This window comes from Tyto alba, unplaced genomic scaffold (genome assembly GCF_018691265.1).
Source record: "Tyto alba isolate M040663 unplaced genomic scaffold, T.alba_DEE_v4.0 Super-Scaffold_40, whole genome shotgun sequence".
Classification (NCBI taxonomy): Eukaryota; Metazoa; Chordata; class Aves; order Strigiformes; family Tytonidae; genus Tyto; species Tyto alba.
The window spans coordinates 5,846,031-5,870,633 of NW_024881316.1; the positions used below are offsets into that span (position 1 = coordinate 5,846,031).

General features: G+C 40.3%; 2 protein-coding genes across 3 annotated transcripts; one reads left to right on the forward strand and one right to left on the reverse strand.

Moving 5' to 3' along the window:
- Positions 1 to 46: 46 nt before the first annotated feature.
- CCNC (cyclin C) lies at positions 47 to 18,340 on the forward strand. 2 transcript variants are annotated; one of them, XM_042803328.1, is made up of 12 exons: positions 47 to 170; positions 817 to 923; positions 4,657 to 4,741; positions 4,985 to 5,054; positions 6,584 to 6,635; positions 9,478 to 9,533; positions 10,787 to 10,822; positions 12,594 to 12,685; positions 13,420 to 13,487; positions 13,768 to 13,847; positions 15,756 to 15,874; positions 16,552 to 18,340. In XM_042803328.1, the coding sequence occupies exons 1-12, from the start codon at positions 139 to 141 to the stop codon at positions 16,604 to 16,606; spliced, it is 852 nt and encodes a 283-aa protein (XP_042659262.1). In that variant the 5' UTR covers positions 47 to 138; the 3' UTR covers positions 16,607 to 18,340. The 2 variants fall into 2 exon arrangements, with proteins under 2 accessions (XP_042659262.1, XP_032862294.1); XM_033006403.2 differs by lacking the exons at positions 47 to 170; positions 4,657 to 4,741 and having other exon boundaries at positions 838 to 923.
- A 3,007-nt stretch (positions 18,341 to 21,347) lies between these two features.
- TSTD3 (thiosulfate sulfurtransferase like domain containing 3) lies at positions 21,348 to 23,840 on the reverse strand. Its single transcript, XM_042803435.1, has 4 exons — positions 23,780 to 23,840; positions 23,452 to 23,622; positions 23,074 to 23,233; positions 21,348 to 21,762 (listed from the first exon to the last, which is right to left on the reverse strand). Exons 1-4 carry the CDS (start codon positions 23,838 to 23,840, stop codon positions 21,699 to 21,701), a joined length of 456 nt encoding a protein of 151 aa, XP_042659369.1. The 3' UTR covers positions 21,348 to 21,698.
- Between the last annotated feature and the right edge of the window lie 763 nt (positions 23,841 to 24,603).

The following is a 24,603-nucleotide window of genomic DNA, read 5'->3' on the forward strand; positions in this document are numbered from 1 at the left end:
GCGGCGGCGGCGGGCGCGGGGCGGCGGCGGCGGCGGCCGCCTCCTCCTTCCTGCTGCCGGCGCTGGCGCGGCGGGGCCGGGGCATCGCGGGCCCGGGCGCCTCCTCCTCCCCGCTCCCTCTCCGCTCCTCTCCTCCCCATGGCCGGGAACTTCTGGCAGAGCTCGCACTAGTGGGTGCCGAGGGGCGAGGGGGGGGGGGGCCCGGGGCGCCGCCGCGCTTTGCCCATTCATTGCCGGGGCGCGGGCGGCGGCTGCGGCGGGAGGCCCGGCCGGGGCGAGGCGGGGCGCCGGGGCGCTGGGCCGCGGTTCCCGGCGGGGCCTGCTCGCCGCGGGGCCTTGGCGGGAGCCGGGCCGGCCTGGCCGGCGCTGCCAAAGCGTTCGGGCTCTGCGGGAGGGCAGCCGCGTCCCCCCCGTGGCCGTGGCCGTGGCCGCGCTGCCGTGGTCTCAAGCGGTCGGGTGCGGGCGGTTGCGGCCCCTGGGTGCGATGTATATATCCCCAGGCAAGGCTGGGCTGCGTCGAGGGTTAAATGGGAGCCTGCCATGTAGTACCTATAACCCGAACCTCGCCGGGAGCTGGCAGGGCGTAAGCTGAACGGCCAGTTGAGTTCGAAATAGCTAAAGGCCGGTCTTAGTCCCTGCCGCCTAGTGCGCTCTTCAGATCACAAAGCCCCAGGGAACATTCGCTTGATAAGACTGGATGTGGTTTGTCTAAAAGTTACCACTCCTCCGGCCCCGACCTGCAACCTGTAGCCTGTGCAGGAGTCACTCGACGTGATGTTGACACAGAGTTGCTGAAGTAATTTTCCCTTCCTTTAGTTTACAATGGATTTTGGATAAACAAGATCTATTGAAGGAACGCCAGAAAGACTTGAAATTTCTGACCGAAGAAGAATATTGGAAACTACAGATATTTTTTACTAATGGTAAAACCGTTTTATTTTTATTTCTTCCATAAAGACTGTACAGTATCTGCCGTGTCTAAATGCAAGTTTGAATTGCTTAGAGAATGTAATGTTTTCACTGCAATATTACATATACTCTCAGAACCTATTTTAACAAAGAACTGGAACATCAATAATATTGTAATTTGTTGATTGTATTAACACAATTTCAGGAGAACTTACAGGAAAATTAACTGCATATATAATGTTTTAACACATGATGGGACAAAACATAGTACATTTTCTTATTTTCAGGAGGTTCTTACCAAAAACATAAAAGGAGGAGAAGTAATGCTAAGCTAGCATATTAAAGGCTCAATGTCAGGCATTAATACTCAAACTAGGCTTTTGGTGGGCTCTTAGGCTGTGGTAAGTATTTTAGCTGGTCTGTGCGGTCCTGTTAAACAGCAAAGCTTGGAAATTTGTTGTTTGTGTTCAGTTATGTTCTTTGAAATCTGCACCACAGCATGTGTCTTGCCTTGGGACTGATTCCCCAGCACCGAGTGGCTCTCAAATTGTCTGCAGGTTTCTGAGAGCTGTTGGCAGGCAGCCTGTTCTCCCAAAGAGTTTGGGGTTTGTCTGTGAAGTTGTCTGAGACTTACTTGATCCTGCAAAGTGTTTAACCATATGAATGACTGCGCTGGAGCACATAAGATTATGCAGGCACTCAAACTTTTTTCTGTGCAATTGTTCAGCATTTAAAAAAAAAAATCTCCCTAAGCAAAGGATATTTCAAAGTAGTAATTTATCTGCAGACAGCTCTTTAAATATTTTTCACAGCAGTCCTTTAAAGTACAGAATGCTTATTTTTTCAACTCTCTGGCCAGACTTGAGACAGAGAAGATAAGTGACTTTCCTGAGGCCACTGAAAGATCTTATGTCAGTGCTGGAATGGTACCCGTGAAAGATTCTTATCCCAGCTTCTCTCTTAGCGTAGCTGTTTTTATAATAATTGCGTATACTGTAAATCTGATTGCTGTGGGTACATCTATGTTATCGCTTCCATGGCACCAGGAAATCAGGCTAGCAATGATTTACCTTTTCAATCGGCTCCTGAAATTCCTTGAGGTTAAAGCAAAGTTTCATAGCTTCATAATGCAAAAAGAGAAAACGGAGTACTGGTACTGCTAAAATGGTATTTCTGTGCTCTTTTTCACTAGTATTAATTTGAACGATGGAATATGCTTTTTTAAATGTTTCCATTCCGCATTTTTCTTGAGTAAACAAAAGATTTATGAGGTAGACAAGGTGGTTTCAGTCTGTGGTTCTCAGGCTCCTTTTCCTTGGCACTCCTTGCCTCCCCTGAAGGTACGGTGTGTGACCTGTGGCGGCTGGAGAACAGCTCTGCCAGCATCTCCCCTGTGCTCGTACGAGCACAGCCTGCCCTGGAGGAGAGAGGGGCGCTGGGCTTTCACCCCTTCTGCGGCAGAGAGAGGCGTCTGCATGGGGGGGCACAGTCAGGGGCTGCTCTGTCCTGGTGGACGCTCAGGTAGAGCTTATCATCTTCAAGCTCGTGATGTGTTGTGTCATCACCTGCCTCTGAATAGGGACCCTGCTTTGGGTTTGTAGAGCCTCCCCCACCTCCTGCATTACCTGGGTGGGGATATGAGTCTCGGCCATGGCTTGTTACGTTCAGCACGTGTCTGCCCAGGAGATGGTTGTTCCCTAAAACAACCAAAAAACTGCCTGGAGAGAGGCAGTTTCCTGCTGCCTCCTCACAGGAAAACAAGTGCAGTAAGTCACCAACCAAGTGTATGGCCGTGCTCAGCTACTCAGAATGTTAATACCGTAGAGATAGAAAGCTGTCGTCTTCTAAAACAGTTTGAAAAAGGAAACCGATGCTGATTTTTGTCTTTGGATCACCGAGTCTTAATAGAGTTTTTGGTTGAAAAGTGCATTAATTGATTTCCCTTTCTGGTTTTGGGCAGAAGCTGTAATGTCTGTGTTATAGGCTACCCAAGATATTCAGATTTAAAACAATTTTTCTTTAAAAAAACCTACCGAAACCACTTACTTTGTAAACATAAAGGCATACATAATCCACTAGTTTCCTTGAAAATATTTGAAAAATTAATTACAAGTATTGGACGTTTCCCCAGCATGTACAAGCTTCCATTTCATTAAGTCTCTCCAGGCTCTTGTCCATTTTTTCCCCTAAACCACACTTGATTTTTCTCTGACAGCAGATGGCCTAACTGTTTCTGAAAATCCCATGGGAGTGAGAAACATATTTGGAGAATTCTGTTTAGCTTTATATTTGAATTTTTCTGATGCCCTAGTAGTAGGACATCTTTGTAGCCCTGTGGTCAAATCAAAGGGAAAACTCCTTTCAAACCTCGCAAGATATGCTGATAAATATTTTAATATTTGTACAGACGTTGCATATTGGGCTTAACTTTCTCTTTGGCAGTATTGCTTGTCCTACTGTCACTAGCAAGCTAGTCTCAATTTGGCATTCTTCTATTTAGGGAAAGAGTGGTATGACATGGACAGGGACTTAATGTTGCTCTGGGTAATCATTAATTACCTTAGTGGGTAATAAATTAGTTACCTGTTCCTCTGGGGGGAAAAAAAAAAGTTGCCAATCATCAGTTCTGTCCAGTGTAGTTTTCTCCTTCTCTCCTACGTTCAGCCGTTTTCTTGACAACAATGTCCTTGATATTTGTATGTTTGAAAATCCTATGGTGCTCATTAAAAGTGAGAGTAAGGTGTACCCTGTCTATTCCCAAGGGATATGGGATAAGACCATGGGGAAAAAAATTTGCACTTCTGTGCTTAAGTAGAGACTAAGAATTTATTGATGACTGATAAGAAAATTGTTTGCTTTTCCCATCAGTGGTCGCCATCTTGACCTTGCTGTACCTATTTTAAATATATACTTAAGTGTATTTTAAATTATTGTTTTGGACCTTTCTGGTGAGTGAATCAAAAAAAGAAGAGGGACTTGTAACACAGACAAGCCTTGCTCAGAATAATGGCCGTGAAGAAGTATGGGGAAAAATAACAAGTAACAACCTTATGTTTCACTGTGCCATTCTCTGTATCCAACCCCTGCTCTTAATCCCAGTTTGATGCATCTAATTTGCTTGGCACCTTTCCTTTGCCTAGGAGGCCAAACAAGAGCTACCTGCACAGATGACACCAGGGTTGTTTCTTGGCCAACTGGCAGAGAACCACTGTGACGGAGCAGCTGACTGCATCCTCTGGTGTCCCACCCCTTCTCCCTAGACTAAATATGTCAGTTTTTTTTAACACCTGCTGCCTCTGCCAAGTTTAATGACCATGTTTGTGTTGGCAGCTTTAGCTGTTTGAAAAAAAAACCCTGGTTTTGCATGGCACTGAAAAACCATAGACTTACATTTTAAGTGTTTCAGTTTGTTTTGCTCTGAAATGGAATACCCAAGCTTTACCCTTCTGAGATTTGTGTTGTCATCTTCTTAAAGGTCGTACTCATTTTGTACACAATGAAGTCAAGTTTCCTTTCCCTTTTTGAAGGTATCCACAAGCTTCAGGATGCAGTGCTTCTTCTTCACCTGCAGGTCTGTAGGTTTACAGCAACATGTTGTCTCACCAGAACAACCTATCTGAACTGAGGGAGAAGACTGTGCTGCCGCTCCTTAGAATCCCCAGCACTAGTCATGTTTTGAGATCCTTTGCTATTTGGTGTCAAACTGTTGTAAAAACTCAACTCAAGCTTTTGTTCATTTTTTTTAAGTTATCCAGGCTTTAGGTGAACATCTTAAATTAAGACAACAAGTTATTGCCACTGCTACAGTCTACTTCAAGAGATTCTATGCCAGGTAGGACTGTTTACTATGATGGTACAAGAATAAAACATTTGCTAGGCACATTTTAGTAGCCCTTTTAAAATGCAGTTCTGTATTAAAAACAGTGCCACTTTTGTTTTCTGGATGGTGTAAAGCTTTTATGCTAATAAAGTTAACTTAAGCTTTGCTTTTTCAAAAGGAAGTGTGGTGCTCTTAATAGATTAATCGTTCTACGTGTATGAAACAACATATTATAATTTTGTTATAACATTTCAGATATTCCCTAAAAAGTATAGATCCAGTATTAATGGCTCCTACGTGTGTGTTTTTGGCATCCAAAGTAGAGGTATGAAGTATTACAATTTTTTAATGTAAAATTATGTGATGTATGAGAGAGGGAAAACGTTTAGGACTTTTAAATTTTTTGTCATTCTTCATGCTTTGGGGGTTGAAACCTTCTCTTTTTTTGTATAGATTTCTCTAGCATTTAAGAAAAGGAGATTGAGAAGGCCTTCAAACATGTTATTTAGTATTTGATCTTTCACAATTTTGTCTGAATTACTAACCCTGAAGGGCCTCTGAAAAGTGGAAAAAATATTTTAAATGGCTGTTTTACTGTGATACAGTGCTTACGTATTTACATACACTATATCTTAAATTGTGCAGTGTCTCCTTTCTGGTGTGTTTTTCCATATTTATGCTTACTCAAACTTTAAGACGTAATTTGAAATTTTTTCCTAATTACCCTTTTCCCTTTCATATAGTGAGGGATCCTCAGAGTTTACCACACTTTCATTACTTGAATTAAAAGTATGTTGTAGCTCATACGCTGTCTTTGAGAAATTATCATAAGGGACTGACCCATTAGGGGCAGCGGTGAGAAGGCTCCGTGCCTCCACCATTAATAGTCCATTTTGAATGTGGCCAAGAGTTAGCATCAGCTGGGCGCTGCTCTTAATCCTCTGTAACACAAGAAGTTTTTCAGCTTTTTGAGAAGTGTCTGTGTAACGGGAAAAAAAAAAAAAAAAAAAAAAAGCAAATTGGCCAATTTGTGATATGTCAGCACTAATGAATTTTACAGGAGGAACTCAGATACCTAGTGGATGGTAGAAGCAGTCCTACTAAACCAGTCTCTACATGTGATACTGTTGTCTGTACAAATACTGCGATACCTTTCAGTGTTTGGAAGAGATGAAAGAAAGGAAAAAGACGCAGAGTATTGGAGAGGGTATTTTTTTATCAGCCTGTTAATTAAGCCTTTAAGAAAGTACAGCCATAGAGTGTATGTATACAGCTGTACCTTGTATTTTAGAACAAATACTAGAAGTCTGTGCAGCCTTCCTTAACACTAAAGCTTCTGCAGCTTTAGAGGGCAACTATAGCAGTGATGATTCAGCTATGCACTTCTCTGAAAGAACACTGTATACAGAAAATTTTCAGCTTGCTGTCTCAGCAGAGGAGCTAAGGCTTCATGGAAACAATTAAAAAACATAGTGAACGACAGGTTTCTAAAGGCAGTTTTCTCTCCAAGTAGGTTAAGGAAAACGAACATGCCTTCTTGGAGCCCTCTTGTCTATTTTATATGTAGAGTGTTAGTTAACTGAGCTTTTGTGGCTTTAGTACCTTTCATAAATGTTTACTATTCCTCACAACCCAAACAACAAAGTAACTAATCAATGAAAAAACTCTTTACCTAAGAGTTTACCCTGTTCACCTTAATAAAAAAAAAGAAGGAGAGAAAAAGGGGTGGGGGAAAAAAAAGAAATACTGTATAAAGATGCCCAGTTTAGTAAGAAGCTGTTATTTTACTTTGATAACAGTATGAATATATGGTATTTCAGGTAGTTCACCTCATTTACCATTCTTTTTCTTCAGGAATTTGGTGTTGTTTCAAATACAAGGTTGATTTCTGCTGCTACTTCTGTATGTAAGTATTGATGGCTTTCATCATATTGTGGTTAGGTATCTCTATAGGGTGATCAGACATTTTCTATGTGTTTTTTTTGTTTGCTTGTTTCTAAAAGGTAGGTTTTTATCAAGTCGTGGTGGGGCTTGCATGTTGACTGCTAGGAGCCAGTTAAAGCTATTTAGAATATGTAATTTCCATTTCTAAATACAGAAACATAAAGGTCCTTTCTGTATTAGTTTTGGTTGATTCTAGTTGGAATTTATGCCAAGCACAAATAAAAACAAATTAGTAAAATTAAACTGTTGAGGTTTATAAACAATCTTGAGTAGTAAATTGACTTTTGAACTCCGCAAAGATAGAATTGGAAACGTAGGGCTTTATTTGCTGTTTTATGGAAGGTATGGCTCCATGGATGTACCTGTTTTCAGAATTTTTGGTAGGCTGCATACTTTCTAATTTTTTTTCTACCCATCATGAAATTAGTCTTTGCACATGATATTTACTTCTAAAAATAAATTTTATAACCTATACAATATTCCCAAATAAATGCAATAAAAGCACACTGTAGTTACTTAATTCTTTATCTTTCCCATTTGCCTTATATTTCCTGGTTCCTGTAACTTGCATCTTACCCTTCAAGGTTTTAGTGATGGCTTCCTTAACTGAATGCTGCAATTTGACCCAGGAGGTCTAGCTGCTCTCAATAGGCAATTCCTGTCTGTGCTCTTCAAAATATAGGTCATTGCTTTCAAAATCCCTCTTAGCTGTTGAGTGGACAGGTGACTGGCGGTATCAACAGCCTTCACATGCAGTCAGCATATCAGTCCATGGGGCTGGTTGTGTGGTAGTTCCACAATCAGGAACTGAAACACATCTTCAGCGCCAGCATGACCAAGACCAGTACTGGATTTAGCAGTAAGAGTTACTGTTTTTACAGCAGTAGCATCTCAAAGCACAGGTCTTTGTGGCAGTTTTGATGCATTGGTAAGAAAGTTAGATGGACTTTGGTAAATATGCAGTAGCTGATTTTACCTAGACCTCTAGTCCTGAGCTGTGCTGTTTCTGAAAGTCTCAATTTTCAGAATCCTGCAGAAGGTTTCCCCTACAGTTCTTCCTTCAGACCTAGAACCCCTGCCTGCCCTGAGAAGTGCTCTGCATTACATGGAAGTGGGGAAAAAAGCAACAGACTTTCTCCCAGCGTTTATATCTTTTTTTTCTACCTGGTCTTTTTTTACCAGAGTTGCTTCAGTAGCACACAGCAGTTTTTTTGGAGGTCTTCATATGAAAGGAGAAAAAAAGATTAGGCGAGATGAGTTAAAGAAAGCTAGTGAAAGGGATGACTAGTGTAATAGCAGTCAGCTGAGAAGATCTGTTTGCTTTTAGTTAGGTAGAAAAAGTTAGTAATACGTGCTTCCTTTGTACAGAAGATAATCTCAGACTGGTTTCTGGCAACCTCTTCAAAAACTTTTTGCTCGGTTTCCACAGCTCACTAAAAGGACAGCTCCATGTGGTTGTGTCTGCAGCTTGCTTTGTGCGAAAAAAAGTTTTGTTTCCCTATGTTCCCCCTCAAAGTGATTTATTCCTTAACTATGAATCTCCTCAGTTTGCATGCTTCTTGAGAAACCTGTTTTATTCATTTTTCTATTTCTTGAAATTAAAATTTCCAAGACCAGTAGCGTAGTCTTACTGTCCTACAGCAAATTTTCTAGCAAAGTCCACCATAGGTCTATAAATGTTGAAGTCTTCAGTCCAAAAGTCTGACGCTGTTTTTTCATCAAAGTGGTGTACTGATTTTCTGGAACTAATATAAATTCATACTATACTGTTTGTGATTAATATAAGGAATATTGTCCAATTCCCGGATGTTAAATGTTACCTGTTTTCCTCAGAGGACAGGGACTTAAAATAGATTTTTAAATGTTTCACTTGCACAAATCTCAAATCCACATCCTCAAGTGTACTTAAAGTGTTTCTTTGCTCAGCATTCTAATACGAGGTTACTCTGGTTTTGCAACTTAACATAATTTTTAACAGTGCGCTATTTGTCCCTGTTCTCCTTGTAAAATGCATGAGGATAATTAGGTATCTAAATCAGGGATCATCATAATCTAGGAAACTGAGGATATATTTGAACATTCTCTTGGAGGCAAGTGTCTTGCATCATATCATATGCCTAAGCAGATGTATAAGTGTCTCTCTCTCTTGGACAGAAACACCCTTGAAATGATAGTTCAGTGCCTAGTTCATTGATCTGTGGTGTGGTGAATTGACTTCTTGCTTTAAATTTGAGCCTGTTTTTTCCATATCCAAAATCTTACATTGTGGAAATAGAGGATGTCTTGGCTGAGCTCCCTCACCCTGCCCTTGGTCTTGGTTTTTCTAAGACTTCATTACATGCTTTAAAATCTTGCATTCTGAAGGATTCAGCCTACATAAAAAATCCCATGTAAAAACTCCATTTGGATTTAGTATTGGAACTGAGATCCTGGAGAGATTGCCAGATTTGGATTGACACCAGTAGATAGGTAGCTCTGTGAATGATAACTTGTGGAAAGTTAGGTGCCCATAAGCTAGTTGGTGGTTAACCAGAAGATTTAATAGTGCCCAAAGCAGCAGACAAGTGTCTGGCTGAGTGCCTGTGCAAATCTGGATTTCACCGATTTATTTGTTGTATTTCTCTTTCCCTCTCAGGATCTTAAATCTCATAATTTACCTTTTCTCTTTCAAACGCAAAGCTTTTGTACTGCAAGCAGTTGTGCTGCCAAATTAATTTGAAGGCCTATATACAGATGAATAAATAGAAAAGGAAAGAACGTATTAATTACATTATTTTTAACATACTGATTTCTCTTCACTGTAGTGAAAACTAGGTTTTCGTATGCCTTTCCGAAGGAGTTTCCTTATAGGATGAACCATGTAAGTACGCTGTTTGAACGTGATCAAATAAATTAAAAGGCCAATAATGGTTAGCAGTAAATCCTGTCTTTTAAATTCTGAGAAGGAAATGTTTTCATATTCAAGTGTCAGGTTGCTCATAATTAGTTTTGGATAGATTATTGGGGAAGTTACTTTTAGAAGTAATAAATCTTATATAACCTCCTATCCTTAAAGTGTTGACAGGAACGCTGTAAAGAGAAGTGATGTGGCTGGGTGACTAAAATAGTAATTTTTTTGGTGTAGTATGATGATGAAAGAGATTTAGCTTTTTTTTTTTGAATGTTCTTGTTTACAAATACATTGCTCCAGGGAAGGTAAATAGCCCTTGCACCTGGGATGCTTTGAAGCTTGCACACAGGAGCAGTTAGCTTACAGAAAGTAGATTTATTTTTGCCTGTAAAATGCAATGGCTTTTGGAAAATAATGTTTATTGGTTTTCAAGGCATTCTCAGTCACAATGCTGAGAAATTTTGTAGTTTCGACTATAAGTTTTGACCTGTGCTGTAGTTATTTTGAAAGTTTAACAGATCTGATTATTTTTAGATCGACTGTTGCAAATGCTACTTTTTTGTTAGTTTTCTTTTCATCCAATCTAGAAAGCCAAATGATACATCACAATATAAAATATCTAAGACCTTGCAAAAAACCTGCACTGCTCTTTTGTAGAGAAAGGCAAATGGAAACATATTTCAGAGTACTGCTTTTCTATAGCCAAAGCACTCCAGTCTTTTCCTTGATATCACTAATACATCAGTATCTCTATGAAAAAGGAGAGCTGATTCAATTACTACAATTGGACAGAATATTTCATATGAAATTAAATCTGAAAATACTTTAAAAGGCCATTTGGCATGTCAGTGGCTTGATGAAGAGGCTCTAATTCTACAAAAGCACTTCTCTATTGCTGTTGAGTGCTTATACACTGGGAACAATTTGCTGCTGCCGGGCGTTGAAACAAATCAGACAAGTACTGCCAATGAAGTAGACTTCCATAGTAAACTTGATCCAAAACGTTTAAATGAATTGTTATTATGACTGGAGTTAAGTTATAATAGTGGTAAGGCAATGGCTAATAAGAGTTTGGTTTTTGTTTGGTTTTGTAGTTTCAGTTGAAATGCATTTAGGACTGTTGGAATAAGTGTTGAAAATTACTGTGCATTCATGGGTGCCAGTTAATTCTTTCTGCTATCTGAAACATGCTGCTGTTTAACTGTGATTTTACTTCTTTGCAGATACTAGAATGTGAATTCTATCTCTTAGAATTAATGGTAGGTGGGATTTTTGGTGGTTTGCCTTTTTTTTTTTTTTTAAAACTGTTGCCTCCGTTTACTCTTTACTGATGTAGAATATTTTGAATTTTGTGCTATAAAAAATGCGTTATGCTTTCTTTTGTTTCCCCACTCCAATTTTAGAATGATGTCCGTGCAGGTCTAACGTTTACATTTTCAGCAGAATGCCATAATTACTGTGCTGTCACCTAGGCTGAGGGAGGGCTTTCTCACCTCCTTGCGTTGGAGCTGGACTTCTCAACAGAAAGAGGGCAGATTGTGGGAGTGGTGGGGACAGGAGGAGTGTGTATGGCTCTGCGTCCTCATGGGTATAGCACTGCTGGGATGGGTAAAGCACAAGTTCTATTTCCAGAACTGCTTCTGTTTTTAAAAGAAAGGTAACTGTATGTAAGTCCTGATGCAGACACTAGCATGTCAGTGTCCTGATTTCCCCAGCTGAATGGCCAGTCAAGAGCATAGAGAGTTGTGTTCTTTTTATGCCGCCTTCTTCTTCTTGCCTGGAAAAATGTGGAGGTATACGTATACATTCGAGCTTCAGCAGAAGGTGTGGGGAGTATCCCACTCATGCTAGTCCATAACCTGATAATTAATCTTCTAGGAAGTGAGATGTGGGTTTGAATCCTGTGAGGAAGAAACTGAATTCGGGGCCTCCCATTTTCTGAGATGGCGCTGTAACTATTAGGCTGGTGGATGAAAGGAGCGCAATGTGACATTTTCTTCCAGACACTTTCAAAGGAACTGTACCTGCTTTTTGTAAGGGCTGCTATCCCACTGCTGTGTTTTCTAGGGCAGCTGAAAGGATGCAGCCCAGGCTTCTTAGGGGGCTTAGGTAAAGTGGTGCCAAATTTCTGCAGATTAGTTGGACTTGGATGGGTTAGGCACCGAGCTTGTTGTACGAGAGGAGTTCTGCTCAAGCGCAGAGAAAATGAGAGAAAAACCAGGAGCCTAGTGAGTTAGGCAGCAGTTGAGAAAGGATGTGTTTTGGGAACAGGACACAGAGGTGATCAGATCAAAGTTTTTGTTTGTGCCTACAGTAGTTATAGCCCCTTTTTAGACATCCTGTTTAGATTTAGTCCTTGATACGTCTGCTATATATGGCAGTAACTCTTGGGTTTTGTCTACAGGAGCTTTATCACAAGTAACTGCATTTACAAGAAGTTACGTTTTGGGGCTTAACTTACTTTTCCAGTATGTGTGCAGTATATAGTGTGTATGATAACTGTGTTTCACTTCAGTGTTCAGCACATGTAACTTAATGCAGCTTTTCCCTATACCGCCCATACAGTTGGCTCTTTCAGCGAGAGGGTTGTTCCTTCTTGTTTATACCAACCTGGGCCTGAAAAGAGGGGATTTGAGAACAGTGGATTTTTTTTTTTCCTGTTCTTTCTTTCCAAACCAGTGTCAGTTATTTTGGCATGCTTCCATGTGTGGTATTTAGTGACAGACTGTTTTCTGGCAGTGTTTTGTATTTCCAAGTGGGAATTACGGGTTTGTAAGCAAATGAGGTTTCAGTGTGCTGCAGATGTGGCTTCCTCTGTCTCTTAGGGGAAGGACACTGACAGACTGGCAACCATGCTATGTAATGGTATTCTAGAGAGAGCACTGCCCTCATTAGAGCAGGGTTAGGTGTCAGGATGCTACTTCAAAAAAAATAATCAGTAATTGACTCGTAAACCAAGTGTTTTTAATATGAACTGACAACACATTCTGCACTGTAATCTAACTTCTATCCTGTTGACAATTTTCCTAGGACTGCTGTTTGATAGTATATCATCCTTATAGACCTTTGCTCCAATATGTACAAGATATGGGCCAAGAAGACATGCTGCTACCTCTCGCATGGTAATGAAGACAATAATTAACAGTAGGGCCTCCTTTCATCAAGAAAACAAGTGTTTAACAGTTACACTTCAAAGGTGCTTAAGCAAAAGCAGGCTTAGCCGTGTTTGAATACAAAGGGTGCCCTAGTTAACCTGTGCAGGTGTATGTCCCTGACTTAGCTTATGCTGTCTTTAATCCTGTAATAATTTTACTTTGCAGTCATCTAATTTTTATTTTTAGATTAGCTCTAATAGCATATTTTTTTACGCTACTGAATGGTGACTATGAGTAGAGGTAATCTTTTTGTGTCAGTGTCGTCTTTCTGTTGTATCTTGTCACAGGAGGTAGAAGCAGTATATAGGGGTTTTTAGCTGTGTTAGCAGAACTATTATTCTTGAACTGCTTCTCAAATAGAGAAGGACAGTAACAATGCTACTTTTATGCTTGCCCTTACTTATTTGTGAAACAGGGATAATTATTTTATAATATACACCAACACCCTTTGCAGAAATACATTTATGGTACTATAATAGTGCTTCCAAATAAACTTCTGCTGTGACTACAAACTAAAAAAGAAAAGGTGTCAAGAGATTTTTGCAAGGGAAGAGAGCTCCTCCCTTGCTCTTTCGCCCTGTATCCTTGCTGCTCCTACCATCTGGGAAACTTCATAAAATATTTATGAACTGACAGCAGTTTTTGAAGTCATACAGTCTAAACGTGAATAGGATGATACTTACAGGTTCTTTTTTGCACAGGAGGATAGTGAATGACACATATAGAACTGATCTTTGTCTGCTGTACCCTCCTTTCATGATAGCTCTAGGTAAGTAGCACAAGCAGTGTCTCTTGTGATGTTTAAATGGATGTATTCTGTGCACTGTCCCATCAACAAGCATTCCTTAGAGTGCCCTCTCTAAGGGCATGAGGTGCTTCAGTTTGTGTTTCATACAGTACTGACAGTGGAGCCTCTCAGCTTAAAAAGTCTTGAAGAAAAATCAGATAATCCTGAATTTTCTCTGTTGAACTGTATAGTGTTTTTTAAAAAAATAGAACATGTCAAGAACGGACCTTTGTTCAATACCCATGTCACCTGATCTTTGCAGCTTGCCTACACGTGGCCTGTGTTGTCCAGCAGAAGGATGCAAGGCAATGGTTTGCCGAGCTGTCTGTTGATATGGAAAAGGTACTCTGTTTTTAATTCCCGCCACCTGTTAGAGACTGACCAGAAATGGCAGTCATGGATATAAAACTACTGTCTTACATGTCTGCGGTAGTGATTTGAACTTCATTCAGTGATCGTGCTAGTTGCTGTTGAAATTAGGTAGATCTCTCGGGTGGGGAGACAATGCCAGGTCACTCAGTTATCACCCTGCTCTGAAAGTCGAGACAGAACCATTGCGTAACGACAAAGTGTTGCTGGTGTTGCCATTTTTCAGATGGAAATATAAAACCAGTATACTTTGAATTTTTTTGCCAGAAAAAGACTTCCCAGTGTTCTTCATCATTTAGGATTGCCAGCATGTGTTTTACTTTTAAATTCCAGTGCATGTGATTTTCTGATTTGCCTTTCAGTGTCGTGCCTACATACTGGTCTCATTTTCTCCCTATAAACGTACATGGTATGGCAGAGTGTAAAACATTCTTGACACTTTCAGGATGACCGGGACTGTAACTTCAGTCAGTGTTAAACAGAGGGACACCAAGGTCATTGAGTTTGCTGTTGCAAATTCTATGGCAAATAATCGCCTTCATAAATCTATCAAGTAGCAAGGTGCAGTTGTTATCATACCAATAATGTTTTTCATCTTCACTGGTTCCTTTTTAGGTTGACTTATTTAACTTTTGCTTAGCTCCAGCAAGCAAGCCAAGCTAAGAATCATATTCCTTATCGCACTGTTTCACTCTGCACATATTTTTCAGTCTATCGTTTTAGAAACGGAGTGTCTGGAATTAAATAGCACATTATGGATGAGACATACCACATCCCTCTGTGCCCTCGGTATTGCCCTTTATCCCTCCGATGATATCCTGGCATTGTATTTGTATTCCAGGATTTGTATTTTTTAAGCAGTGTGGGTGCTGTGCTGCATCGAGAGCTCTGTGAATTGTGCTGTCATGCACGGAAAAGCAGGGTGATAATAAGTTGGCGGCAGAGAACCAACCTATATTTGGCAGATAAGGTTACCATAAGCTTGATACGGAACGTGTTTGAATGTTTACATGTCTTGGTTCTCATGCCAGTGATGCAATCTAAGCTTGATTTTTTTACATTAACAGCGTGGACCTCGTAGCCAACTATGACGTTTGTTTCAAGGATAGATATTGTTCTAGCACTTAATCAAAGTCCATGTATTAAAAAGAAGAAAGAAGTCTACTTTATTAATGTAGAGAATGATGAAACAAATTACGAACCAAACATTATCCGCCTTCTACATAGAATATTGCACTAGAAATTTAATAGGAAATTAGGGTAGTTGAGGTGCAGCATATAGAACATGTCCAAACTTGCAGAGAATGCTTACGCTCTGAAAGTTCAACAATTCTTACTGTATGTATATAAGAATATAATGAAAATAAGAAGTATTTAGACATTCCCTGGCTCTTTATTTCTTAGAAGAAAAGAATTCAGACCATTGTGGGTTTGGGCTTTTTTTTTCCCTGCCCTGTGCCTCTGATATGTATAGAACATCGATAATCATCGCTTACTGTATTGGTGATCCATGGTCATCTAGGTGCAATCATACTGCCTGGTGTCTGTGTTTTCCCAGTAGCGTAGTTATAAGCTGTGGTGGTAGTTGCAAATAAATAAATAAAAAGCTCTTTAGCTTACAGGGAAGGAGAAGTGGTCTGTACAGTTAAACGGGAGGGAGAGTATTCTGTTCAGGCTTCATTCACAATTAAATAAAAAACCTAATTATAGAATCGGTTGATTGCCAGATCAGATTAAATGTGAGACAGCTCTGTTTATAATATGAAAATTGTGCTGCTTATTTTCAGTTCAGGGCATATTTAATTAATTACATAATTAAACTGTGGCAAAGATAAAATCACTTTTGTGTCTGACCTTAGGATCTCTTTTCTTTCTAATCAGATTTTAGAAATAATCAGGGTTATTCTGAAGCTGTATGAGCAGTGGAAGAACTTTGATGAAAGGAAAGAGATGGCTACTATTCTTAGTAAAATGCCTAAACCAAAACCACCTCCAAACAGGTACTGTACTTCCTTAATACACCTTTCATATGGAAAAACAACTGCCTTAAGAATGAGTAAATGTTAATTTGAGATATAGCATACATTTTTACAGCGCAGACTTTTCTAGTACAAACAGCCAGTCTGCTTTTTTGGGAGGTATGAGAAGCAAAATATTCAGTGTTATGGAGAGCATTAATGCGATCAGAATGTGATCAATACAGCTTAGCAAATGCAAGGAACCACGGTGTGAGGCTCCATGGCTGGGCCAGAGTCATTGGAACTGGGCCTGCTTGATGTCGTATTTAATTACTGCGATTAAATACCACTGTTGGGAATCTGCACATGCAAATTCCTGTGCAAACGCCTATGTAATGTGAACTTTGAAATGTTAACTTCAGAAGTAGATTCAGCAGGCAGCTGCATGGGGATATAATGAAATTATTATTCACATAAATACGCGGAAGTTATTTATGCATGCTGAGAATAACCTGTGCAGTTTTATGAAACTGAGCAGAATATCTTAAGCTATTTGTGTATATGTTGAAGTATTTTCCTTCATAGGGCTTTTACTACTTTCAGAATACCATATTCTTTAATAAAAAAACCAAACCAAAACAAAACAAAAAAACAACAAAAATGTAATATGATGCTTCTTTTTGAAGATACGTGTTTTTGGTTTTTTTTCTTCCAAACAGTGAAGGAGAACAGGGTCCAAATGGTAGCCAGAACTCTAGTTACAGCCAATCTTAAGACATTCCAAAGAATTTCTTTATGGACCACTTTGACTCAAGACATCCTGGGATCTTTCTTGTGTTCATGAAATGAACAGAAGGTTTTAGTAACATCTTTGACAAAGAACTTGAAGAATAAATAGCTTGTTTGTGTCAAGCATTTTGAAAGCTTTTCCTCTAAAACTGCATCATTTTCTCTGATGCTGGAGCAAATGTACTAGGATTTTTCAGTGTAAGGAATAAAAGGTTAAACCGAGCTGCGAAAGATTAACACTATCCACTCAAACAAATAGTTCATTATTGGTTTTGTTTGCTTTGAGAAAATTGTAACTTGCCATTGAAGTGAACTGTTTTTAAAGCAACAGTAACCTGAAGCCTAAGTATAACTGTATTAATGACTTGTGTTGTCTTCATTTTGTTTGTAACTGAAGGAAGATAGTGCACTGTATGTTAAATTGATTCATTACCTTGAGTTTTGTTGATTTTTTTTTTTTTTTTTTTTTAATAAATATGGGTTCTGTAACAAGTAACACAGCAGTCCTTCAGAAACAAAGCGGAGAAGAGCCTGCAAAGAATATTGTTACACTTTTAATGAAAGCTGCAGGAAAGAAATTCAGTTCCTTTTTCGGATAAGAAAAATGCTCTTTTACTCAGTAGATATACTTGGATGTTTTTGCCATGAAGCATAGTAGCCCAGCTTACCAGAAAAGTGCAATATGTATAGTGATTCTGCAGTTTTCTTAAACATTTCAAGTGTTAGGAATTTAAAAAACCCAACATACTATGATTTTTTTTTTTTTTTTTTTTTGCAAGTAAACGTACTGTATAGTACAATTGGAATATTTCACAATCAAGTACAAATCTGAAGATGATTGCTATTTTTTATGGTGGATTTTTTTTTTGTACAAAAGATATACACTGTTAGTCTGCCTTCACTGTTAGTGTGAATTTGTGTGGTTCATTAGAGTCTATTTAAGAGGATCGAGTTTTCGGTGAGCTTCATACTGGCTAATTTTAATTGTGATGTTAGCAGCAACTCTTTAGAATAATTGAAATGGGATTCCTTGGTTAACTATGTGCTGGAGAAAATGAGATTCCTTCAAACAGAAGGCCATATCCTGTGATCCTTACTCAGGCAGATATCCCACTGAAGTCAGGAATTGGCCTAAATTTTAATTTCTTGATTTTTAGTTAACTTTGTTTCTAATTAAAGTTCTGTACAATTTCATTTTGAATGGTAATGCCAACTTGCCCAGGTATAAAAATCGATAAAATGAAGTGCAGTAACATTGTTCTCCATTTTTTTTTTCCTGAAGCAACACATTTCATTGGTCTGAAATATTGGAGGGAAATTCTTGAAAACCCTTGCTCTATGGTGCGTCTTGGTTTGAAAAACTGGCCCCTTAAAGAACCCTTGTTTTTGCAAATACCTGTCTTCGTAATTGGCTGGTTATTCAGTGAAATTCAACTGAAGTGTGTTTGTCTGTAGCCCATTAGGCTACTAGGATTTATTTCTGTTCAGTTTCTTTTCGTAAAACATTACGTAAATGAGCCCAAACCACTTTGATGAGATAGATAGATAGAAAATACGTACATTTTGGTCTTTGCTACTTTTGTTGCCATTTGATCCATACCTTTTATAGACACTTGATTGATGAAGTGGAATTTGGCCATTTGCCTTTGTTTTTTGAAGTCTAAAATGTGCTATTTGTAATGTGGACTTGGGGAGTAGAAATAAATCAATGCAACTTGACCACTGTGTGGAGTTCTTAAACAGGAACTGTTCTTTAGGTAAACATGGGTCTTCTCACATATATAATCTGCTAAGGAAGCTAGTGTTTTGAAATTAGGGATTTCACACTATTAATGAAGAATTCTGGCTGGAGTGATTAAAAGTTTTCATGCTGCTCAAGAGACTTTGCAGACTTTACTTCACACCTAAATTACCTATGTGACCTAAACCTCAGAGCTAAAATATCTGGCCCTTCTGGGTGGTGAATAGAAGTATCTTAAGTCATTTCTCCACTGGGGAGGTGAGGATAATTTTACCAGCTCTGATTCTGGTGTAAATGGTGAAAGGCGATAAAGTGCAGTCGAAGGAACTGGATTCACTGATTACAGTTACAAAAAGCAAGCTGTAAATTTGAACAGGAAATGGAACATAACGTGAACCCAAGAGCTTTGCTACTAACCAGACAGAAAGAAAAAAAAAGTCACCTTTAGTGTGCTTCCTTTCAAAGGAGAGAAATGCATAAAAAATAAGGTATCTCATTAAGAGAGGTAGCTGAAAGTCTGCACAGATTACACAGTTACAGGTGACAGCAGAGCATCAAAGCAAACACAGGCTATTTATGCCGAAAAGACCTAAGGAAAAATCTCAAAGGAAGCAAACTGAACTAGGTCAGACAGGTTATTTAACTCAAAAAGCATGATTTGAAAAGCAAGTTGTATCCACATAAGGAAGGTACAGAGGAAGACACAGAAAGGATCAACTTTGACAAGCTACAAATAGTTTGGGAAACGTCTTGCAAAAAACTACCAAGACCAATAAAAAATAATGAAAATAAAAGAGATATACACTGGCTTTCCTATTAGAAAAAAATAATCCACAACTCTTCAGCTCAGAAAAGACAGCAGGGGTCTAGAAAAATCATGAGTGGTGTGAAGACTGATGAGGTGACAACTGTTCATAATTTCTGACAGAAGAAGCAGGAGCATCAGATAAAAACAATACATGGCAAGTTGAGAAGCAACAAAGGGAAAAACTCACGTGTTAAACCCAGCGCTGCCTGCTGTCACTGCTGGGGGTTTGTGTTGAAAATTGACAAATACCCAAATACACTGAGATACGCAAAGCCTGAAGGAAGTATCGAAGCACTCTGAATTGGAAATGAGAATAATCTGGGGACTGTTATCACTACATACTTCCCTTGTTTGATGTTCTCGCTCAGGCGTTTATTTCTGATTGCTGCCAAATAGCAACCAGGAAATAATGGGCTAGACAGATCTTGGTGTGACCCAGTATAACTGTTGTTCATTTTTTTGTGCCTGTGTAGTTTTAGAGGTTCCCAACAAACTTTCATGTAGCTACAAAAGGAAGCATTGGCCACTTATGCCTAAATTGAGACCAAGTTTATTTGACTGGATCCCCTTGCTTTGTTCATCTGTATACTGAAGTTTGGTGGCTTGGTCAGTACAGCCAGGCATGTTTAATTACACATTTAGCTAAGTATTTGCAGCGTGTCTCAAATTCTCTATACAAGCTGACCTTAATGATCTAGATCAAAAGGCATCATTAATCCTGGTGAGGCCTGAAACAACACAGCCAGGAGTGGGCTCCAGTGGCCCCTTTGACTGTGTGCCCACAGCACTGTGAAACTGATAGTCTAGGGTCATGTTAAACAGGCAAAGCTAGGATCACAGGATTTGGCTAAATCCAGCAAAACTGTTGGCATCTGTGACTCCTCCGGATACAAGCTGAAAAAGACCTTTCGAGAGAAAGGTAGTGAGAATTGCAGAGTAGTTGATCACAACAGGGCTACACCCATACTCATCCGGACATTTGAATTTCATCTTACTCCCATTATTTCATCAGTTAAACTAAACCAGTATTTTGGAAATGAATCTGAATTCTGCTCCTTAAGTTGTTTGGGTTTTTTTTATGGCTTGGAAGTAAAGTATAGCAGTAGGACCACTAAAAAGTCAATGATACTTTGAAGAAAAACGCACTCATTGCTCCCTATTGTGACAGGTACGCTACAGGGTCTCTAATTACCAGCGAGGACGAGAGAACAGAAACCCCTTTGGGATACAGTCAGGGCAGCACAGCTAACACAGCTGGCTGTGCCAACTGCAGGAGTTCGCTAGGAACAAATGACTGCAGAGAGACTGTGGGACTTACTAAAATTGTAGTAAGATTAGTTACTTTTTCTTCTCTGTTCTCTAAACTTGAGAGGATAGGTTTTTTAGGTCCTCTTCTTGCCATGCAGACTGCACGGTCAGAATGGCAGAGCTGTAGGCTAAGTGCACATCACCTGCAATACTGACTAGAGCAGAACCAGAAATTGTAATTCCTTTTTCCAGACATCCTGCAGAATTCTGAACTTCTGTACCAGGACTTGAATTTTCTGAAGGTGAAAGCGATTCACCTTTGCTAGTCCTCCTGAACTGCTAACAGCATTAAAAAACAAACAAAATCCTTAAAATTATAACTATGCAAATTTATAGGTGGGGATGGGATGGGTTAGTTTGTTTTTTAAAGTTTAAGACACGCAAATTAAAGTACATAAAAGAAGAAAGGGGGTTTAGTAACTTTCTTGGACATCTAAAATTTTCCAGCATAAACCGATTACATCTTTGTAATAAGAACTTCAAATACAGGCAAGTTCTCACTTGATACTGAGCTGCTGAGGGAACAGAAGCTGTTGACTGAATGCTATAGCATTTTGTGCTCAGAAGCAGATCTGCATGTAAAAATAGATATACCTGTAAAATAAGGAATCATACAGCATTTTGAACACTGAGTATTCTAGCATCAGGTCAGTTTCCGTTTGTATTTTCTGACCGGTAGCAAACTTCAGGCCTCACAATCACGTAGTACAAACCTAAAAATTTGTGCTTGTACTCTTTGATAACACAGCAACTATTCTAAAACTCTAGCTACACATGAAGCATAATAAATCCATGCGTAAGGTAGTTACCCCAATTCCATTAGAATATCTGCAGTTTAACTATTCTAAACAAACTACCCAACACAGTTATTTGGGAAAGGATAATTTTATTTGTCTTATCATCATTAGTTAACAGTCATAAACTACATCGTACAAAAATCTTAGTAAACATAATAAGCACTTAGGTTCTCTTCACGTATTTTCACCAAAAAACAGAGCCCAAAGTAAAGGCTGAACAAATTTAACATCCTCTGCTCGTGTCATAGTCTTTAGATGTAATTTAAACCAAGCAGTTGCTTTCCATAGCTATTTGAAGGTGAATGTCCATTTACACAAGACAGGAGTGGGCTGTATTCTGGAAGTGGAATATACATAGTTTGGATGCTAAAACCTGCAAAACATCCTGAAGCCCTGATGGGGCAAGGGTTGGGGTAGTCATCTTCATTTTTCCTCTGGAGGTTCATGTTTTACCCAATCTTCAAAGCCACCAGCATATTGCTGAACTCTGAAAATACATGTAAGATACAATGTTAAGAAGGACTCTTCTTGAAAAAGGTATCTAAGAGGACATGACCAAAAAAATCCCAAAGAAACAAACAAACAAACAAACAAAAATAGAATTTTTTTGCAATCAAATACACTTGTACCTAGCTTCAATGACCCAGATCAACATTCTTGGTACTCTAATACTGCCTGCTTCCATGCAGTGTGTTCTGTAACTCCTTTCTTCCAAATGACATAACACTAGAGATCAAACATCAAGCAAGTAGTAACACCAGGATCACTGAAACAGTTTACCACTTATTTTTTTAAAAAAGAGAGAACAGTCTCACTGCAGTAAAAGATTTACACGTTATTACATATATGACTTCAGATGTCGCTTCGTAAACGCAGCACACTAATCTTTACTTCTCGCAAACCTACATCATCTGACATAGACCTGCACAAAACTAAAGTCTGGGAAACAAAAACCCACCGTGCAAAACAATGCTGATTCCTTCAATTAGGCAGCATGAAAAAACAGTAATGGAGGATATTTTGCACTTTTTAAAGCGGTGTATTTATAAAACACAAAAGTAATTCGATACTTTTGACTAGAATTAGCAGGGATACCCCAGTTCATGAATTGCAGTTCAGTGAAAACACGAGCAATCAGCCTATTTTTAAAATTCTATCTGCAGTCTTCAAGCCAGTGAAACACCTTCTGGCATGGGTGTAACAATTTTGCCAACCAAATGCTGTTTCTGCTTTCACTCTACCAATCTCATTGTCTTTTTAGCTATTCACTGCTTTACTTCTGGCAAACAATCCCACGCTTTACTAAAAGGGAAGGCGTACTTTGTCACCCGTGAACTGTACAGCTAGAATTGCAATTTAACAATGGGTGTGGTTTCATAAACTCTTTAAGATCGTACTTCTACCAGAGTGAGCAGTTCTCCACCTGTTCAGTCATCCTGCGTCTCAGGACTAGTGCTTACGAAGCTGTGTAAGGAAGCAACATTTCAGCAAGGGAGCCCTAGGAGGCAGAAGGACCCTTCAGTGGCAGCATGGTCTTGAAGCAGCTCGTGTCACTGCGGCAGATGCGCAGAGCTGCTGAGGGCTTGTTTCACAGGGCGATACACCTCACTTTGCAGGAACACTCAATGGTGTCTTTCAAGGCTCAGCGGAGTCAAGAGGAAGTGTCTAAATCAAATACCAGCCATTTTTTTCATACTCCGCATTTAAATTTTTACACTTGTCCACAAGAAGCTGAGTACGAGTTCTGCTTCATGGGGCGAGGCTGCCTGAATCCCATCCTTACACACACAAGTCATACCTGCTGAAACCCAAGGACATGGCAAACCCGAGTGCTTGTTTACTTCTTGTTCCTGCCAAACAGGAGAAAACCACAGGGTCCGACTTGGATGGCATCTTTTGCTTGTACTGCTCCTTGAACTCCATTGGGTCCATCTGTAGAGCTTCCACTAATTCACCCACTGGGAAATACAGAGAAAAAAAAAAAAAAGGTCATTTATTCTCCATCCACAGGCTTACACGGTAAGGCTTCTAATTCCTCTGGAGGAAAAGTTTAGCCTCAGAACATACTAGCAGCTGCCTAGCACAGCTCTAGTATTTTTGCTCAGTCACCACCGCTTGTCCAGACTTGAGCATCAAGCAAAGGGGAGCGCCGAACGCCTCCATGTGAGTAACTTACGCGGTATGTTGATGGACGCGGGGATTTTTCCAAATCTGTCGACCTCCCACCTCTCCCGCACGTCTATGTGGAGGACGTTGGTCTTCTTCAAGTCCTTGAGCTCTCGGTAGGAAAGGCTCGGCGGCCCTCCGGCGCAGAGGCCGCGGCTGGCGGTACCCGCCGCCCCGGGACCTGACGGAGAGGCACCGCCCGTGAGCCCAGAGCCGGCCCCCGCTCCCCCCGCCTCTCGGGGGAGCCCGTCGCCCCTAAATAACGTTTACACACATTCAGGCGGGGCTCCCCCCCCCCGGCCGCCAGCAAACCCCTCACCCCCGGCCGCCCGCCTCACCGGTCGCCGCCGCCCGCCACCAGCCGCCACCCGCCGCCCGCCACCAGCCCCCGCCCGCCATCCGCCCGCCTCCAAAGATGGCGGCCGCCCGGCCGGCGGGGAGGGGGAGGCGGCTCCGCCTCAGGGTGGGGCGCGCCCAGGGCCTCGGGAGGCACCGCCGGTGTAGCCAGGCCCGGTTAAAACCAGTCACCTTGTTTGGTTTTTGTGATAAATAATAGAAGAATTTTGCTTTCGCTAAAAGTAATTAAACAATTACTTTTATTGAATTAGGCTGAAGCTGTTATTAGTACAATGATACAAATTTTAAGAAAAGTAAAATAATTTACTAGTGGGAAAAGAGAAGAGAGGGGGGATTGATCAGAGGAAACACCAACCCAACAGTCCCCCCTTTTTCCTTTGAAATGCTCACCAGATGGTCCATATCAAAGGATGGTAACTCCTTTGCAATGGAATGGGAAAGAACATGATGGGCCCTCTCTGTTATCTCCTGTTCTTGAGATAAGAGAGGAACTGGAGCCACTGAGCCATAAAGACAAAAGAGCTACAAATTAGCCCAGACTTGAAGGACAAGGTGTACGCGACCACAGGACTGAGTTTGCGCAGAAATAAGGGTCAACGAGCGAACACCGTGAAGAAGACTACGAGCCTTCATCTGAAGACCCCCGCCCACGACCACCAGGGAGCACTGCGCAAGCGCGACGGGAGGAATTTGGGTTGGGGGGATATGTTAATGATTTCTCGGAACTAATTGTAATATTCCCTCCCTATCCTTAGAAGTAGTGATGCATATGTATTAGAGTAGATGAATATGTAACCATTTATAC

Bases quoted from the DNA above. Each gene is read 5' to 3' on its own strand.
- CCNC (XM_042803328.1), top strand. From the start codon at position 139: ATGGCCGGGAACTTCTGGCAGAGCTCGCACTA. The intron at 924-4,656 runs GTAAAACCGTTT...ATTTTTTTTAAG, and splicing joins ACAGATATTTTTTACTAATG to TTATCCAGGCTTTAGGTGAA. The intron at 13,848-15,755 runs GTACTCTGTTTT...CTTTCTAATCAG, and splicing joins TGTCTGTTGATATGGAAAAG to ATTTTAGAAATAATCAGGGT.
- TSTD3 (XM_042803435.1), bottom strand. From the start codon at position 23,840: ATGGCGGGCGGGGGCTGGTGGCGGGCGGCGGGTGGCGGCTGGTGGCGG. The intron at 23,234-23,451 runs GTAAGTTACTCA...TGTATTTCCCAG, and splicing joins CGCGTCCATCAACATACCGC to TGGGTGAATTAGTGGAAGCT. The intron at 21,763-23,073 runs GTATGACTTGTG...ATGTATTTTCAG, and splicing joins ATGTCCTTGGGTTTCAGCAG to AGTTCAGCAATATGCTGGTG.